The 19,915-nt window shown below is 39.5% G+C and overlaps 1 protein-coding gene across 2 annotated transcripts in view; it reads left to right on the forward strand.

Moving 5' to 3' along the window:
- Positions 1-19,915, forward strand: part of BMAL2 (basic helix-loop-helix ARNT like 2) — a 97,747-nt gene that overhangs the window by 45,198 nt on the left and 32,634 nt on the right. The window contains exons 3-8 of one of the 2 annotated variants that reach the window (XM_068560412.1): positions 3,303-3,344; positions 8,732-8,889; positions 13,858-13,937; positions 15,309-15,401; positions 18,406-18,523; positions 19,355-19,498. In XM_068560412.1, coding sequence (XP_068416513.1) covers positions 3,303-3,344; positions 8,732-8,889; positions 13,858-13,937; positions 15,309-15,401; positions 18,406-18,523; positions 19,355-19,498 — 635 coding nt within the window. The remainder of the gene's footprint in view (positions 1-3,302; positions 3,345-8,731; positions 8,890-13,857; positions 13,938-15,308; positions 15,402-18,405; positions 18,524-19,354; positions 19,499-19,915) is intronic. The other variant, XM_068560413.1, reaches the window with a different exon arrangement.

A 19,915-nucleotide genomic window follows, 5' to 3' on the forward strand; every position in this document is an offset into this window, starting at 1 on the left:
TCTTAACCACTGCGCCACCAGGGAAGCCCCTCAGATGGTAATTCTATGTTTAGTTTGTGAGGAACCACCAAACTGGTTTCCACGGTGCCTGCACCATTTTACATTCCCACCAGAAATGTGTGAGGGATTCAATTTCTCCATTTTCTTGCTGGCACTTGTTATTTTCCATTAAAAAAAAAGTTACCCTAGTAAGTGTGAAGTGGTACAGATTTATATTTTCAAAGGATCACTCTGGAAACAGCATGGAGGATGGGCTGAAGGAGGAAAATCCAGCAGGCAGAGAAAACAGCTGAGAGATGGTTGCTAGGGAATAGGTTTTTCTGAGCATTGGTCCAAGAGAGTGGCCCTAGGCAGGAAGGGCATGGAAAGGGAGGGACACGTTATGGCACATTTAGAAGATAGAACCTCTAAGATTTCATGCTTGTTCATCGGGGAGAGTGGAAATGTAAGAAGCATCCAGGTTTTCTGACTTGGACACTTAGATGGATTATGGTATTTTCGTTCACAGAGGCTGGGGGAAAGATGATGAGTTCAGTTTTGGCCACAATGAGAGTGTGATGTTTATGGGATCTTCAAATAGGTGGATGGATATGAAGGTCTGGAACTCAGGGTTGAGGCCTGGCCTGGAGATGGAGATTCAGACACCATGAATGTACAGAGAGCAAGTGGACTGGCATGGATGCATGTATGGAGTGGGAAGACGGGGGGCTCAGGGAGGAGGGGACGCCTACCCAGAAGGTGAGGAGACGCGGCTCTGAAGTGGGAGCGACATCTAAGTAACCGAAGGAAGAAAACTTTAAAAAGAGAAAGGCATAGAAAGCAGCAAATCTGGAGGCTGTTTTGACCATATTTGCTTCCAATTTTGTTTGTGTTTGGTTGATTTAGGGATTCAAAATGCAGTGAAAGTAGTTTTCAAGGAAAGCTTGCACTGTGTTTTGGAAAAATTGTTACTGTAATATAAGATGCTACACTAAGAAAATGCATCTAAGTAATGTGAATGTTATTAATATCAGAGAGCTTATTAAAATTCATAAATAAAATATTATGACTATAGACCAAATGCCAGCATGGAGAAAAATACAGAGAGCAAATTTACTAATTATCTAGGTGCATGCTGCAAACAAAGAAATGAATTATTTGACTAACAACGTCGTGCCTTTATTCTATTCTGCAAGGGACCATTAAATAAAAGTGTATTTGGATTTCCTAAGTACAATAGGTTTGGATTTCACCAAGGAGGCAAGTTCAGTCAGTGAGTTAATTTGCTAAAACACGTATAATCAAAGCAAAAGCATGATTTAAAACAGCCAAACTTTACCTTTTGAGATTGAAGTAATGTATATGTATATATAATTCCAGACCATCAGGAAGAAAATCATTCATCTGTATAATTATTTTCTGTTTTAGTCCATAAATATGAAGTCAGACAGAAAAGAGAAAAAAAAAAAGAAGCCGACTTAATCTAACCCTCTCTTTTGCTTCAAAGAAGCTGTTTAATTTTATACCACAGAGCAGGCTGGCAATGATCAAGGCATAGAGGAAGGTACACCAGCCAGCATAGAATAAGTTTCACTGGCCTCCTGTTAGGTCTGTGACCTTGAGCAGTCATTAACCTTACTGGGCCTCAATTCCTTCATCTGTAAAATCGGGGGTAGTAATAACTACATGATTCTTAAATGCTGTGAGAATGAAATAACACATGTGAAAATATTTTTGATAAACTATCATCAAAGCTATTTATTTAGACAGTGATAAGGAAAAGCATCCTTTGATTAAGGTTTTATCTTAGTGGTCCTTTTTTATTTGGGATATTTATATGCATCTGTTCATAAATTTTATTAACTTTCCTATAAACAGCATGTATTTATCTTTTTTAAGCAGAAAAATATTCTTGAAACCTCAAGTAAAATACATCACATGAATAAAATAGTTCAAAGGTAGGTCAGACTTTTTTCAAAGCCTGGAAAATGATCATTGTTGAGTCTTCTAAGAAGGAAATTTGGCAAGATGAGTCAGAAGCCTTAAAATAGTTATCCATAAATTGTATGTCTAAGGGTTTATCCTAGGAGAATAATCAAAGATGCATGCACCACAATAGTATTAGTCATACTATTTATAATATTGAAAAATTAGAGTATTGAGATATCTAATAATAGAAAATTAGTAAATAAATTATAGTGTAGCTAACCAATGGGCCACTATTTAATCATTACAAATCATATTCTCCAAGAATATTTGAAGCTATATTTATGTTATAGCGTTAAGTGAATAAGACATGAAAAATTTTACACTATGATCTGAATTTTGTTTATTTTATATATATATATACATATATATAACACACATCTACATAAATATCCTCCCATGCCCCACCACCACCCCCATAGCTAAGTAAAATAGTCAAAGCTATTTTTTGTATGTATCTAGATACATGTCTAGAAAAGAGATTGGAGGGAGACCAATTGAAATAGTGACTGTGATTATTTCCAGATAAGATTATGGGTGCTTTGCCCTGAATTTTTTAAATGCCCTTTCAAAAAATGATACATTTGGGAATATATTTTTAAAAATACATATTTTAAAAAACCTATTCAGTCTGTATAGTTTTTTAATGTGGAAAGTATTCTATCACCATCAGTATATTTCACTTTGGTAGTGGTCTGGCGACTACATTTCTGAATGAATAAACACACACCCATATAGCACATGTATGTATGTATATGTATATATAAATATTTATACACACACATATATATACATTTAGTATATTCTGCTAAGGCATATACTAATGTGAAAATTAATATTATTGGCAAGTGATCGGTTTTCAGTTTTTAAAAATATTTCTTACCATCTAGATGAATTTTCAGGTCGAATGAATTCCTTTTGATTAAAGATCTGAGATTCTTAATGTATTTTCAGGCTATTTTAATAGAGCTATTATAAAATTTTTGGCTAATCCATCAATTGTTTTAAAAATAGCTATTTTATTTAATGTTATTTCTATGAACATTATATTCCTTTTCAAGATTGGCATGGGGTTATTTCTAAACAGAGCAGTAATTATTATTCATTGTCAGTTCACATAGTTTTGTTACCTGATGGGGATGAGGCACCTGTCAGCTTTAGTAGGAGAGCAGCCCATGCAGACAGTAATAATTGTTTCAATTAGGAGCTCAGGGTAGCATGTATAACTAAAGACTTAATAGGAATTAGGATGATTGGACTTAATCCCACATTTATTTCTCAAGAATTACCGAAAATCTGTTTCATGTAGTTTGATATTTTATCCTGCTTTTTTGTAGAATGGAAGATGGTGAACAACAAGTAAAAATGAAGTCCTTCAGGTATACTGAACTGTTGAGAGGGTACACAGTGGGTGGGAAAGGTCGCACATGCAGACCGTTAGCCAAAGCAAATGGTGATGTCAAGATAGAATGGATTCATGAATATTAGCTTTTTCTCATATGTTCTGCTCTGAGAAGATGCAGATACCTCAGGCCCAAACTGTGGCGCTCATCTTAATAAGTTCCTTTCGCTCTGATGAGCTCATTTCCAGCTCTGGAATGCATGCAGGGAGTCAGGTGGGTGATGCCAGCAGTTCTGCTTCTCTGTCAGAGAAGCCAGGCGGATCCCACAGGGCAGGGTCCCCGCTGCATGCCTGCCTGCCCTGAGTCCAGAGCTTTCCCGAGCTCCCTCAGCCCTGCTGGACCACCTTTCAGCATAGCAAGTCTGAAATGGGAACTCATTTCCTTCTCCGTGGAGCCAGAGGCCCCTTCCTTGAAGTAATGCAGCCACTCAGGGTGAAGAAGTAGGAGTGACTGGAAATAAATACAGTTCTAAAAACAAAACAAAACAAAACAAAACCATCTGATACCATCATCAGATACCTTATACCTTTTTTCTCTATCTACTTGAATAACATTTTGGCTTATGTGTATTTAAATTTTTCTCAGAATAGCTATTTATTGAAAACAACTATTATCTTCTTGAAGCACTAGAGAAAACCTAATTCATCCAATAAGCAAATCAGAATTACTTACAAGGAGTGTCTGATTATTAGGAATCCATCACCATAAAGTCTGTCAGTTGTTTCATCATATTCTTTCAACATCAACAAGTTTTTTTCCTACATCTGGCAACATGGCCAGATCTCAGTTTTGCTTTTTCTCCATTTATTCTGTTTGTTTTTTTTTTTTTTTTTTAATATGACTCTGCAGAACACTGACACGGTTCAAAGTGACAGTAACAGTTCACAGAATTAAGAGCCAGAGCCCTGATAAATTATTAAGCAGAGAACTTGCATCTGGGTAAATATGCCCTTCTTTAATAAAATTCTTCAAGAAATCTTTTCAGGTGCACCTCCTTCAAGTAAAGTACCTTATTCAAAAACTGGCTATTTCACCTTCATCTGTCTTTCCTAGCTCCCAGCATCATCATTCATTATTCCCAAGTGACCTTGTTCCTACCTGTTCTCATCTCCCTCAAAACCCTGGCTCTAAGAGAAGTCACTTCCTCTTCTGCTGTACATTCCTGGAATCAGGCATCTCTGTCCACTGCTACTGTCCATGCTAATGGATAATATTGTTAGAAAGAAGAAGTGAACATTCTAGCAAGTGGATAATCCTAACATTTTTAAAATCATAAATCTTTAATCTAAAAAGTTCTCATGGGGAAGTTCCCTGGTCCAGTGGTTAGGACTCGGCGCTTTCACTGCTGTGGCCTGGGTTCAGTCTGGTCAGGGAACTGAGATCCTGCAAGCCGTGTGGTGTGGCCAAAAATAAAAATAAATAAAAACTGCTCATGAATAGACCAAAGTACGAGCAGATAACTGCATTTTATGTAAATACACAGGTAACTTGAATTCCATCCAGTTCGCCCCAAAGTACTTATTTTGTTCCAGGAGTGTCACTGGCCAAGCGTGAATGGTTGGGCGGGTGGTGTTAGCTCCGTCAGTGCTTCCCCCCTTAGCCCCACTCTTCCATCTAGTTTAAAGTCTCTAAAAACAGATCGGGATGAGTCTCCTATTTTTCCTCTTTCTCATTAGATTGCCTTCCCCAAACTCTTCTTCTTCTTCTTCTTCTTTTTTTCATTTTAATATAACCTTTTTTTAAATTTTAAAATAGTTTTAGATTTACAGAAACATTATGAAAACAGTACAGAGAACTCCCATAGACGCCATACCCAGTTTCTCCTATTATTAACATTTTACATTTGTGTGGCACATTTATCTCAATGAATGAACTGATATTGGTACATTATTATTGAATAAAGTCCGTCTTTTATTTACGTCTTCTTGGTCTTCCCCTAATGCCCTTTTCTGTTTCAGGGGCGTATCCTGGATACCGCATTCCATGTAGACTCCTCTTGGCTGTGACAGTTTCTCAGACTTTCCTTGTTTTTGGTGACTTTGACACTTTTGATGAATACTGGTCAGATATTTGGTAAAATGCCCCTTAATTGGGAGTTGCCTGATGTTTTTCTCATGATTAGGCTGGGGCTGTATGTGCTTGGAGGAAGACCCCAGAAGCAAAGTGTCATTCTCGTCACATCATGTCAAGGGTGCCTATGGTCAACATGACATCACTGCTGATGTTGACCTGGATCACCTGGCTGAGGTGGGGTCTGTCAGCTTTCTCCACTGTCAAGCTATTTATTTATTTAAGGAATGATTATATTTTTTCTTTAAACACTCTTTCAAAAAATCTTAAGAATGCCTCACTTTACAGTGGCTGGACACTGTCAAATTATTCTTTTATCGAAGGAAGACAGTATGTGCAGCCCGTGCTTAAGGAGTGGGGATTTATGTTGCTTCTTTTTGAGGATGGAGTATCTACATAAATTATTTGGAATTCTTCTGTATGGGAGATTTCTCCCCCATTTATGTATTCAATCATTTATTTACATAAGTATGGACTACTGCATATTCATGCTATACTTTGGGATATAATCCAATGCTACTTTATTTATTTTGTTGCTCAGACTATTCCAGCTTTGAGCACTGTTGGGGGGGGGTGTCTTTCAGTTGGCTTCCATCATTGTGGTCACCTGGGCTTTTCAGTGACACAAGCCATCAATTTCTTTTTAGTCTAAGTCTTTTTAGTCTCTTTATACTTTTTAAGTCAGTTTAAGTGAAGGTTTCTGTCACTTGTAACCACAAGATTCTTTTTTTTCCCCACTCAGAACCTAGATATGTTTATTTTATTTTATTTATTTTTTAATTTTTTTATTGGAGTATAGTTGGTTTACACTGCTGTGTCAGTTTCTGCTGTACAGCAAAGTGAATCAGCCATATGTATACATATATGCCCTCTTTTTTGGATTTCCTTCCCATTTAGGTCACCACAGAGCACCAAGTAGAGTTCCCTGTGCTATACAGTAGGTTCTCATTAGTTATCTATTTTATACATAGTAGTGTATATATGTCAGTCCCAATCTCACAATTCATACCCCCCCTTCCCCCTGGTATCCATACATTTGTTCTCTATGTCTGTGTCTTTATTTCTGCTTTGCAAGTAAGATCATCTATAACCACAAGATTCTTAACAAATCTTAAGAGAGAGTGCTTAGGTTGCATTACTTGTTGAACATTTCACATGTTGCCAATATTTGTCTTATGTCAATGCAGCTGAATGACCATTTTACCCTGGAAAGAACCAGTTCTCTCTTGGGCTGTGGTGACCACCTTGCTGAGCACTGTGATAATAGCAGGAGGCTTGGGAGACCGGGGCTGTGTGTGGTTCAAGTTTCACCCTCATGCTGATAGACAAGTCACGTAACCTCTGAGTTAGAAAAGGGGCACGGAGATGAGAGGGGATTAAGTGACATCACATCGTTGTGGTGTCATCCGGAGGCCAAGATTGCCCCTCATCTGCTGAACTGGCTGCTGGGGAGTGTGAATGAGGCCCCCCCAAACTAGGCTGCTAGATAAAATACGGGACACCTGGCCAACTGTGAATTTCAGATACATAATGTAGACTTTTTAGTACAAGTATGTCCCAAATATTGCACAAGGATATACTTATACTAAAAAAAGTATTCACTGTTTATCTGAAATTCAAAGTTAACTGCACGTCCTGGTGCCCCAAGTGCCCTCCCATGTTTAGGCTCCTCAGGGTGTGTACTCCAGGGAAAGTGAGTCTGCAACTTCAGTTTGACCACATGGTTCAAGCCATCTCAAATATTTAAGAAATATTTTAAGAACTAGAATTTATAGGAGTCTGTGATTATTTGGCTCTTCAGGGTGAAGAAGGAAGGAAGGATCTAGAGCGAGTCTAGTGGCATCACCAATCAAGATAAACCCTATAGAAGGAAGAGCAATCAGGGCTGGCAGAGGAAGGATTAAAACGGGGTCAGCTGCAGAGAATGCGTTCATTTTGGGATTTCTTGAGTTTAGGGTGCGTATGAATCACTGAGGTGCATAATTCTAGTTCTGAAGGTTGGGAATTGGATAAGGAATGAATGAGATAGGGATTGAATGGTTAAGTAGCTTATGAGTAGTTGCAAAGCCTTATGAAGGCATGCGATCTCTTAGGGTGAAGCTATAGGTGAGGAAAGAGTGGTGTCAAGTGAGGGGTCTCTGGGGGACCAGTACTGAGGGACAGAGGAAGAGCTGAGTAGGGAGGCTAAGGGGGCAGAGCTGAGCAGAGAGGATGGAGGAGCAGGAGAGGTCGCAGAAGCCAGCGAAGAATGAGCAACGACAACAGTGTCACATTCAAGACAGGGATCCCCTGGGGTTGCATAAGATGAGGATGACCTCTGCTAGAGTAGTTTTAGTGGAATGGGGGCTGGGAGGATGATTTTATTTTATTTTATTTTAATTTAATTTTTTTTTTTGGCTGCACTGGGTCTTCGTTGCTGTGCACGGGCTTTCTCTAGTTGTGGCGAGTGGGGGCTACTCTTCGTTGCAGTGAGTGGGCTTCCCGTTGCAGTGGCTTCTCTTGTTGCAGAGCACAGGCTCTAGGTGCATGGGCTTCAGTAGTTGCAGCACACAGGCTCAGTAGTTGTGGCTCGCGAGCTCTAGAGCGCAGCCTCAGTCGTTGTGGCTCACGGGCTTAGTTGCTCAATGGCATGTGGGATCTTCCTGGACCAAGGATTGAACCCGTGTCCCCCGCATTGGCAGGCGGATTCTTAACCACTGCACCACCAGGGAAGTCCTGGGAGGTTGGTTTTAATAGGAGAGGCAGCTGGGAGATGAAAGGTTAAGTGGAGACCGTACTCTCAGGAAGCTGGCCAAGGAGGGAAGACAGTAGCAAGGAAAAAAAATCCCTAGAATTCTGGAAAGGGATATCTTCCTCAAAGGGAAGAGACTTGAGCCCATTTATCGACGCATAGAAGGAGCTGTTGAAAGAGAATGAGCTTAAAATGCTGATAACTGTTCAAGCAAAGACCAGAAAGGGGTTAGCTTTGAATAGAAGGCCACCCATTCTTCCTCTACGACTGGGGGGAAGCTAAAAAACCACCTGCCGCAGCTCTCACACAGAGGTCTGAGTTCTTGAAGGTTTCAGGGAATAAGGTCAGGAAGGAAGGAGCAAGGGTATTGGGGGTGGGGGAGGTAAAAGCAGTGTGAATGAGTGCCACTCCTGCCTCTTCCCTGAATGCCACCTGCAGGGCCAAAGACAGGAGGAGGAACAGCGGGGGCTTACTGGCCTCACCTGTGCTCCCACTAGCGCCTCTGGGGTCACTGGGGGTCTGTTAAATGTTAAATATAACGGAGGCTCTTTCTCCTTCTTAGAGAAGCTCATAGCCAAACCGAAAAGCGGAGGAGAGATAAAATGAACAACCTGATTGAAAAACTGTCCGCGATGATCCCTCAGTGCAATCCCATGGCACGGAAACTGGACAAACTGACGGTTTTAAGAATGGCTGTTGAACACTTGAGATCTTTAAAAGGTGAGTTTGAAAATGGCCTCCACACTTGGGTTTGTGAAGTCTTGCCTGTAATTGAAGTCCCTGATGGGTTTGTTTTGCTGTTATTGGCTACTGAGATTTTATACAGATGTGTCTTTCAACTTTATAGGTATTCATTTTGATGCTTGTCCGCATTCTGTACGTGGAGAAAATACTAATTTGGATGTCAGAAAACTTAATTTCACTAAAAGCTTCATCTTAAGTTTACTATGTGAACTTGAAAAGCCTTTATATTTCTACTAGTTTTCTCATACATAATATGAAGATGATAATACCTGCTATACATACCTCTCAATATTTTAGAAGTTTTTAAATGTTAATTATTATAATTTTAAGTTATTGACAGATTTCCACTATTAGAAAAGAAAACCTCCTTAAATTCAGCAATTTCTCTTAAAACTTTATTCAGACTTGTAAGTAGTACCTGAAAATGCATCACACCTTACTATTCTAAGATATTCTCACATTTACGAGACATTGGGTGAAGGAGGTCCTTAGCTGATGCATCTTGGGGCATGCGTGATCGTTTCTGACTTTAGAAGTTCCCCTATTTGAGCTTGAATTGTAAATCAAAGTGCAATAAGTATTCTGTGTATATGTGTAGTCGAAATCACATCTGGTTTGGGAATAACCCTGGTCTGACTTGGGGGGCAGAATGATGGAAATAGAATTGAGTTTTAGGTACAGGAATGTTAATGACATAAATTCATATTGAGCTGATCAGAAGACCCAGCAGAGGAGTTCACTGCAGACCACTGAGAAGACTCTGAAAGTTCAGATTTGTAAAGATCTAAAAGATTAGAGTGAAACCTGGCTCAAAAAGTATAAGAGAAAAAAAAAAAAGTATAAGAAAGGAATAAGCAAAGGAAGACCAAGGGTCTTCTTTAGATCTCTGTCCTATACTGCATGCCAGGAAAAGGAATCTGTTTCAGGGAAAAGGAAGTTCTGTGGTCTGAACATAGAGACTTTGCCAAGTCAAGTTAAAGTGGCTTAGAGGAGACCAGTGTCCCCTGGACTCCAGGTGCAAACTGGAGCCCAGACAAAGAGGATCTTACTTCATAACGAGCCAAAAAATCCTGGCAAATCTGTTCGGATTGGAGGAGGAGGGGGCATCAGCAAATTAGGAAGTAAAACTAGAGACAGCTATTCCATAGTAAGTTGTGCAAGTTGTACTTTAAATCACCCCCCTTAGATCTCCACAGATGGTAGAAAAATGACTTACACACTCTGATCAGCTGAGTGCGTGCAGATCTGGAGTGCAGGCGGTGGGGAAGAGCAAGTTCAGCCCTTGATCCCTTCAGTGCCATGCAGAGAGCAGCCCAGCTGTTGGGGGACTGCCTGGCAGGCTTCCTTTTGGGAGTGTGATAGGAGGTCTTTGGTTCATAAGAGTCTGTTGTGAAAGAAGATTCTCTTTTACCCACAACTGGGTCTTGCATAAGTTGTATGCAACACTTCCCTTAAATCTTTTAGCAGGCTCAACCGAGGTCATTTGCTTGCATCCCTAAAATTACCCAACAGTTTTCACATTCACAACGTCCTGGCAGAGGAGGACCTAAGGGAAAAGCCATGAATCAGTCAACTAATTCAACAGACATGAAATGAGCATCAGCTTGGTTCCTGTCCTGTGCTGGGGTTAGGAAAATGAAGGAGGCAAGATCTCTGTGCTGGAGGGGTTCATGGTGGACAAGGGAGACAGACCCCGGAGGAGATCATTAACACCTAGTGTGATAAATGTTACGTGGAAGTGTGCGTGGGACGAGGGGCAGGGGCAGCTCAGTAGGGAGGAGACGCCGCCTAAATCCAGAAGGGATTCTTTGGAACAGAGCGTAGATTTCACCATTGGCCCTTCTAAGCTGAAGCGAGGTGGTCATGTACGCATCACACATCCTGACCAGATCCTTAGTCAGTGCTACCCACGGATGAAGTGACTTAAAGCAGCTGGGGCTGCATTCCAGTGCCCTAGCCAGAGTGTGCCCCAACTTGATCCACAAATGCCCAGATGCCAGATCATGAGAAGGCTGCACGTGGATGGTCCACACGTAATTACTTTGAAGACAGAGGATGGTGAAATGATTTCTTTCTCTACACTCTGCAACAGTGCTTTGCAGACTATCTGGGGGAAGAGCAAGTGTTCCCCACCCCCATCCATTGCAAAATACGGTACAATTAATTAGTGGAAAAACGCTCATGGGCTGGGATGCCACAACAGTGTTACGGTTCCATAAAAGTGTCTAAATGTGTATTCTTAATTTCTGTGCTCATCTCACCACGGTGTGATGACGACAGTGGTTTGCAGACCACATTTGGAGTAAGCCTTCTTCTGCAGCAGCAGGCACTTTCCGAGAACCTGTGTGGGTCTGAATACCTGGGAGCCAATAATGCACGCGTGGGTCCTGGAGGCAAACCTGGGTTCGAATCCTGGCTCCCTGCCTTAATTGCCATGGAACTTAAGTTATTTCACATTCTAACCCTCAACTCCCACAGCTGTGAAACAGGGATAATGCATTGCCTCACAGGGTTGTTAAGAGTAAAGGACGAGTGTAAAGGGTGAGCACAGTGTGTCTCTTTTTTTCATTATTGTGCTTTTTTTTACTGCAGTAGAGTTGATTTACAATGTTGTGTTAGTTTCAGGTGTACAGCAAAGTATATATTGAGCTATACATATACAGTAGGTCCTTGTTGTTTATTTTGTATCCATTAATCCCAAACTCCTAATTTATCCCTCCTCCAACACCTTTCCCGTTTGGTAACCACAAGTTTGAGTCTATGTCTGTGAGTCTGTTTCTGTTTTGTAAATACTGTTTCTGTTATTTGTATCATTTTTTTAGATTCCACATATAAGTGCTGTCATATGATGTTTGTCCTAAGACAGATATCAGAGAAAGAGCACAGGGTTTCTTGATGCTGGAGGTGGTGGTCAGAGGGCAGGAGGAAGAATTGTTATTGTCATATTGATCATATTATCCTTATCATTATAATGATCATTGTCATACTGTCATTTCTTAATGATGGTGATAAACTTTATAACAGAAGTCAGTGATCATGTTTCCTCATTTATTTTTGCCACCAGAATCTGAGAATCAACTTTGTCACTGCCCTTTGGCAGGCGTACGGAATTGCACGGCTTGCATTTTGTTAGCTCACCTCACCCTAGCTTCAGCTCTTTGCTGACTGCCCTCTTTTTTCTTGCTGGCACGTCCTCACGCCCTCACTCTCCTATTTAGTCAGGGCTCGCCCATTCTGGCTGACTGACACTGACTGGGTTTCCTCAGCACGATTCCGCCAACCTTGCTTCAGGCCAGCCTGGAAGTGTCACCGCCTCGCTCACATTGATTTATTCCTGTGCCTGGCCTGGCATGCAGAGTCTGCGTCTTTCAGCCCTTTCTCAACTCCCTCCTACCAGGCTACTACTAATAATAACAAGAAGTCATTTGGGGGAATTCTTTGAGGGCTACCTAGAAGGTAGATTCCAAAAGAGATTTCGTTTGCTTATGCCAGGCCTTTTAGGGGTGCTGCCAGTCTGAGAAGACTTTACCAAATCACTCCATGAGTGTGTGTGATTTTCTGGTTTTGTTTTTTCCCCACTACTTAGGTAGTTGGTGAGTTTCAGCTATAAATTCATCCAAGGACCAATTAATGGTTAACATGTCTCAGAGTGTTACCCTACCTTTCTTTTGCAAAAGCATCTTTCCTTGCGGTGCCTAGAAGGAGGGGTTTAGGGTTAGGGAGGTTGGGAAGTGTAAGGGAGGGAAATGTGATTTACTTTTGAATCACCCTTGCTTGGAGGTTATCTGGGGACAGCACACCTTGGCTTGATGAACTGTCCCCTGCGCCCCCTTGTGGCCATGAAGGGCTTTCCCTGTCAAGGTTGGTGGATGCCCTCCAGACAAACGTACTTTTAGTTCTTCCCTTACTTCTCTCAGGTCAAATTTTACCTAGCTTTGACATGATCATTACTTATTATTTTCCCAGCTTTTCTGTTTCTTTAGAGACTTTCCTTTTAATACAGTAATCTCTGTGCTAAGGGCATAAAGTGAATTATTTCATTTATATTTTATACATTTTTTGTATTATCAGAAGTCTCCATATGATCTTTAAAGGGTCATATGGGAAATCTTATGAATCCGTAAAATTTGCTTAGAATTCCAGAATCTCTCTATTCAGGGTAATTCGTATGATCAGTTTTAATAAGCTAAGAAATTATCAAAATAACCAGAGTCATGAATATTGTTGCATGTTATTATAATGTTATAGAGAATATATTGCACTTTATTACTTTTCAATATACAGCTCTTACTGTCTGCACATTTGAGTATAATGGAATAAGTAGTTCTAAGAATTTACAGCCTGAAAGCAGGACATTTCAATCTAGTAATAACGAAGAAAGAGAATGATTACAGAAGAGGTCTTAGAGTGTGCTAAAAGAAAATACCATCATCATCGTTGTCACCAATAGCAACAGCAGCATTGCTAATGTTCACTGAGCATTTACTACATTTCCATCTCTATTTTTTTTTAAAGAAATACTCTATTTTATTTATTTATTTATTTATTTATATTTTTGGCTCCGTTGGGTCTTCGTTGCTGTGTGCGGGCTTTCTCTAGTTGCAGTGAGCGGGGGCTACTCTTCGTTGTGGTGCGCGAGCTTCTCATTGTGGTGGCTTCTCTTGTTGCGGAGCACGGGCTCTGGGCGCGCGGGCTTCTGTAGTTGTGGCACGCGGGCTCAGTAGTTGTGGCTCAGGGGCTCAGTAGTTGTGGCTCGCAGGCTCTAGAGCGCAGGCTCAGTAGTTGTGGTGCACTGGCTTAGTTGCTCCGCGGCATGTGGGATTTTCCTGGACCAGGGCTCGAACCCATGTCCCCTGCATTGGCAGGTGGATTCTTAACCACTGCACCACCAAGGAAGTCCCTCCATCTCTATTTTTAGTAACTATTTGACTTCTTTATTTTCAGGTATGACAAGTTCTTATGCAGGAAATAATTACAGACCTTCATTCATTCAGGATAATGAGCTCAGACACTTAATTCTTAAGGTAAGTTAAGGGATATGTTTGTCTAAGTTGTATTTGTCCTTTCATTTTTTTTTTTTTTTTATTAATTAATTTATTTATGGCTGTGTTCGGTCTTCGTTTCTGTGCGAGGGCTTTCTCTAGTTGTGGCGAGCGGGGACCACTCTTCATCGCAGTGCGCGGGCCTCTCACTGTCGCGGCCTCTCTTGTTGCGGAGCACAGGCTCCAGATGCACAGGCTCAGTAGTTGTGGCTCACGGGCCCAGTTGCTCCACGGCATGTGGGATCTTCCCAGACCAGGGCTCGAACCCATGTCCCCTGCATTGGCAGGCAGACTCCCAACCACTGCGCCACCAGGGAAGCCCCTGTCCTTTCATTTTTGTTTGAATGGGAGGAAGATTTTTAGTTCTAAAAATTCCTGTTCTAAACATACAGGACTCTGTATTATACCGAATTTCCTTTAAGATAAAAATTTAAGTTATGCAAGTAAATATGTCTTATTAGTTTGGGCTAATGAATGTAGAGGCAGAGGATAGGCACTTTCCAAAGGAGACAGCATAGCTTGTCTTTAATGCTAAGCTCCTTACACTGCCTGATGCACTCACTTCCCACACCGTAGGCTCTATTCCCCACTATTGGCACCTCCTTCAAGGCCATCTACCTTGTACTCAATTCCTTCAGGTTCCTGTTCTCTGCAGATGAGCCAGCCACTGCTTACTGAATGAGTTATTAGTCGATGCTTTGCCATTTCTGTCCTCATCATTTCATGTGCATGCCTGGGTTTCAAATTCACTGGTCTACAGGTTTATTTGACGTGGAAAATATGACCATGTCATTGGCTTATCCTGCTCCCAGGAGGTAATACATGTCTTGATCTTGTGCTATTACTACTAGGCTTTATGCCTTAGTATGATTAAATAGAAAGATTTTTGATATACATTTGTCCGTTTTCCTTTTAAATTTTTAAAGAGCCCCTTTTTTATTTGAACAGCTGAACTCAAATATAGTATTCCTGATGCTTCCTTCATCCCAATCTGCACAGTCCTTCTGTTTCAGTGCATCCACAGGCAACCATTATTGATGTTTTGATATCTTTACAGAGTTTCTGTATGAGTATAGAATTCGACATAGGTAATTTTTATATTTTGAAATATCTCAACTAGATATTCCATGCCTGGACTTTCCAAGTCAAAAACATTACTTTAGACTGGGGTTCAATTTGATTTTATCAGTCTTTTTATGTACTGAGAAAATTTCTTAAAATTAATTTTAGTAGCTCTTATGACCACTCTACTAGTTTTATGGCTACAATAATTTCCTCAAAATCTGAATGTATGTGTATGAGAGAGACAGAAGATATCTTTTAAAATATTCACTTTGTATTTTTAAATCCTAGACTGCAGAAGGCTTCCTATTTGTGGTTGGATGCGAAAGAGGAAAAATTCTCTTCATTTCTAAATCAGTCTCCGAAATACTTAATTATGATCAGGTATCCAAAACTGAGGATATTTTCTTACTATGTTTATTAATTTTTTAAAAAAATTTTTTTGGGGAGGTGGCTGTGTCGGGTCTTAGTTGAGGCATGCGGGATCTTTCGTTGTGGTGTGGGCTCTTTGTTGTGGCGCATGGGCTCTTTGTTGCGGCATACGGGCTTCTCTCTAGTTGCGGTGCATGGGCTCTAGTTTGAGGCACGCGGACTCTCTAGTTGAGACGCACGAACTCAGTAGTTGCGGCATGCGGGCTTAGTTGCCCCATGGCATGTGGAATCTTAGTTCCCCAGCCAGGGATCGAACCCATGTCCCCTGCATTGGAAGGCGATTCTTTACCACTGGATCACCAGGGAAGTCCCACTATGTTTATTTTGTAAAAAAGAAAACATATCTTGAAGCTCTTTTTCTGAACTCTTTCTTCCCATTGGGCTGTGGGATTGGCTTCTGCTAAGTTAGAACTAAGAGAGATGGGAAGATGTGTGGAAAAAGTATGAATTTTTGTTATTGACAGGAGTGTTCACATCCTTCAGCAAGTTATTTCATTTTCCTGAACCTCAGCTTCCTCCTATGTAAAAAGTGGAAATTATGATTATACCCGTCTCTCAGGATGTAAGCACTAAATACGATATCATATTTGAGTGTCTGAAAAATATTAGTCACCCTTCTCTGTTTCCTCCAAGACACAGCATTATTATTTATTAAGTTATACGCACTGCAAAACAGTTTTTGATCTAGGCTCTGGCAACAAACTCTGAAATACATCTTTCATTTAATTAGTGGTGTGATTGATTTGCCTCCTTGTTACTGAACACCATTTAATTTAAACTAGTTACTCAAAAACTATAGCACTGAAACCAACAGAGTGAATAAACTAGCACCTGTGGTCTCCTTTAAAATAGAAATAGAATAATATAATACATAATAAAATAATATATATAGCTCTATTTACAATAGTGAGGACATGGAAGTAACCTAAGTGTCCATCGACAGATGAATGGATAAAGAAGATGTGGCACATATATACAATGTAATATTACTCAGCCATAAAAAGAAACGAAATTGAGTTATTTTTAGTGAGGTGGATGGACCTAGAGTCTGTCATACAGAGTGAAGTAAGTCAGAAAGAGAAAAAAAAATACCATATGCTAACACATATATATGGAATCTTTAAAAAAAAAAATGGTCATGAAGAACCTAGGGGCAGGACGGGAGTAAAGATGCAGACCTACTACAGAATGGACTTGAGGACACTGGGAGGGGGAAGGATAAGCTGGGACAAAGTGGGAGAGTGGCATGGATATATATACACTACCAAATGTAAATCTGATAGCTAATGGGAAGCAGCCACATAGCACAGGGAGATCAGCTCGGTGCTTTGTGACCACCTAGAGGGGTGGGATAGGGAGGGAGACGCAAGAAGGAAGAGATATGGGGATATATGTATATGTATAGCTGATTCACTTTGTTATAAAGCAGAAACTAACACACCATTGTAAAAAAAAATAATAATATATAAAGATATAATAAATAATATAGAAATAAGATAACCCCCAGCTTTAATCTTAAATAACTCCCATTAATCTCAGCCTATATTCCCCCCAAACTTGAAAATTTGGAGAGATAGAAGACATTCATAGATAATGAGTTAAATAACAGAAAAAGATATTATGAACCTACATACAAAGGGAGTGAAAACCAAATGAATCATGCAGCTGGTTATAGGTGGGGACACAAAAGCAGGGCAAGACTTGATTTTTCTGTCTTCTAACTGGAAATAGATAACATCACACACATACATACACACCAAGATACTTGACAATTCAAGGTAGCTCTTAAGTTCCAAATTAGTAGCATGGAGGCCAGTCCCACTGGACACTGACTTTGCATTTCAGAGACCATTCAAGAGACTCACTGACTGCTCAGGAGGACTTTGGGATCCCCATGGTACAGGGTCTGGTCTTCAGCTTTTCAGCTTCAGAAATCTGATTTGTCTATAACAGCAGAGATTGGCACAACATTGTAAATCAACTGTACTTCGATTAAAAAAAAAAACTGATTTGCTCTGAAGCAGTTCTGGGTATAGACTTATCTTAGCCAATCACACAATAGACTGATGTATAAATCAGATTGCTAGTGTTTTTTTTCTTTTGTTTTGTTTTGTTTTGTTTTTGATAGCGATATCTAACCGCCAAGCACTCCAGGCCACTTGGACGAGCTGGTCCATTTTTTTACCTTCTGTAGGAATGTCTGCTTGGGTAATAAAGGAGTTCAGAAGAGGGGTGATCACTGTGGGCTTCACATGTGAGGTAGAATGTCTCCTAGGCTTTAAGATGAGCAGAGAAAGGGAGGAAGATATTTCCGGTTGGGAGAAGGAATCTTGGAATTCAGGGAGTAAAAGGCAATTGGCTGGATCAGCCAGGGAACTGAGTTTATAGAGAAGAGGTAATGAATTCCAGGTGATGAGACCATGCAAGCAAAGTCATGGGCTGAGGAATGCTGTGCATGTGGGGAGAAGTGGAATGCCAAATGAGACGTATTCCAGGTTGGATTTGAGTTATCAACAGTATGGTAATTATTTGTAAACAGTATGGTAAATTTGAGTTACACCATAAAAATCACAGGTATTCTCTGACTTCTATATTACACTGTAATATAATCTCTTTTACTAATGGTTAAAGTTTAAAGTAAATAATAATATGCCTTGAAGTAACATGTGAATTGGGGATGTTACTAAGAGTAACAAGAATAAATAGAATGTTAGTTATTAGGTGTGTGTATGTGGTTTGTGTGTATCCAGTTATGGGTCTGTGTGCATGTATTTTTTTCTATCTACACGTATCACTGTTTTTAACACTGACCAAGCTAAGGTCACCCAGTACAGTAAATGTACCTAAGCTTAAGAAAAAGCCACTTTAAACCAAAGAAAGAGTATCCTATGTCTGTATGAGGAAAGGTAGGAATGACATGATACTGATTTTCAATGAACATCTACCTTATAAATAGGCTAGTTTGACTGGACAAAGCTTATTTGACTTCTTACATCCAAAAGATGTTGCCGAAGTAAAGGAACAACTTTCTTCCTTTGACATTTCACCAAGAGAGAAGCTAATAGATGCCGAAAGTAAGTACTCATTTCAGCATTCTTACCATTTTATGTAAATGTAATTATTACTTCAGAGTACAGCTGTACAGTGTTTTGAAAACATTAGCTAATTATGGTTTTATCAAGAGGAGAATTATTTAGTAAACTTTATAATCATCAACCTCAGTTTAAAAAAACAATATAACTATATAGAGAATTCATGTATTTGTACATGTATATAAAAACAAATACATTCATCTGAAGATGCTTTGGGGAAAATGTGATTACTTCATATTCTCTATTTTTCATATTTTTAATAAAATCTTTATAGGAAAGTATCATTTGGGATAAACAAATTGCTGGAGTTTTTTTATTATTTAGTTGTATGCTGAGGGACAATTATTCTCTTCCTTAAATGTGTTAGTTAGGTCTACTCAATGTGAAAGACCTTGTATAATTGTGCTTGAGAAGTATACATATTCTTTATCTTCTCCAGAAATACTTCTCTTCTCTGAAAATGCTTATTGCCTAATAATTATTTATAATATAAAAATAATAATGCTTTATGCTACTGATTACTGTTTTAGTTAAGGTTTTTTTCATTTAATTTGTATTTCATTTAAATTATCTTTACTATCTGCCCCCTGGGGAAAAATATAAAGATAAATTTCAAGTGATTATAAGTTATCAAAATGTGATTGCTTGACAAATACATTTTTTTGGTATGTTTCACTTTGGGGTTTACTGTATAATGATGTCAATAACCATTTCTCAAGTAATAGATGACCAGAAAATGTTAGGAGATAGATTTCAAAATTATTTGAAAATATTATTTTCTACCTATTCTCTTACCTCTGTGCACTATGAAAGCTGGTTTGCAAGCTCACAGTAATTTCCACACCAGAAGGAGTTGTGTGTATTCTGGCTCAAGACGATCCTTTTTCTGTCGAATCAAGAGTTGTAAAATCTCTGTTAAAGAAGAGCACGAATGCTTACTCAACTCAAAGAAGAAAGGTATTGTCCTTTTGAAATGTCAAGTGATTTGAGGCATGGATATAAAATTAAATGTCCTAAATATTTTCTATACAAGAAAAAAAAATAAGCTGAATGGTCAAGGCAAATAATTGAGGCCAAAAGCATTTATTTATCTGAATAATTCTGGTTCTGGTGAACCAAGACCGTGTTAAGTAGATCCAACCATAAGTGAATCACCTAACCTGCACAGCAGTCCATATGAGAGAAAACCTTGGCAGCCAACGCAACTACCTTAACATGGCTGAAATCTCTGTGATGTTTGATGCAAGTTATAAATTGAGTAGAGGCTAACATTATCAAGTTTTGTATGTGTTTTAAAGACTACCAGATTAATTTCTCTCTCCTTCTGTGAAGAAAAGAGTTTCCACATGGACTTATTTGGTACTAATATTTCAG

Source organism: Eschrichtius robustus, chromosome 13 (genome assembly GCF_028021215.1).
Source record: "Eschrichtius robustus isolate mEscRob2 chromosome 13, mEscRob2.pri, whole genome shotgun sequence".
In the NCBI taxonomy this organism is placed as follows: domain Eukaryota; kingdom Metazoa; phylum Chordata; class Mammalia; order Artiodactyla; family Eschrichtiidae; genus Eschrichtius; species Eschrichtius robustus.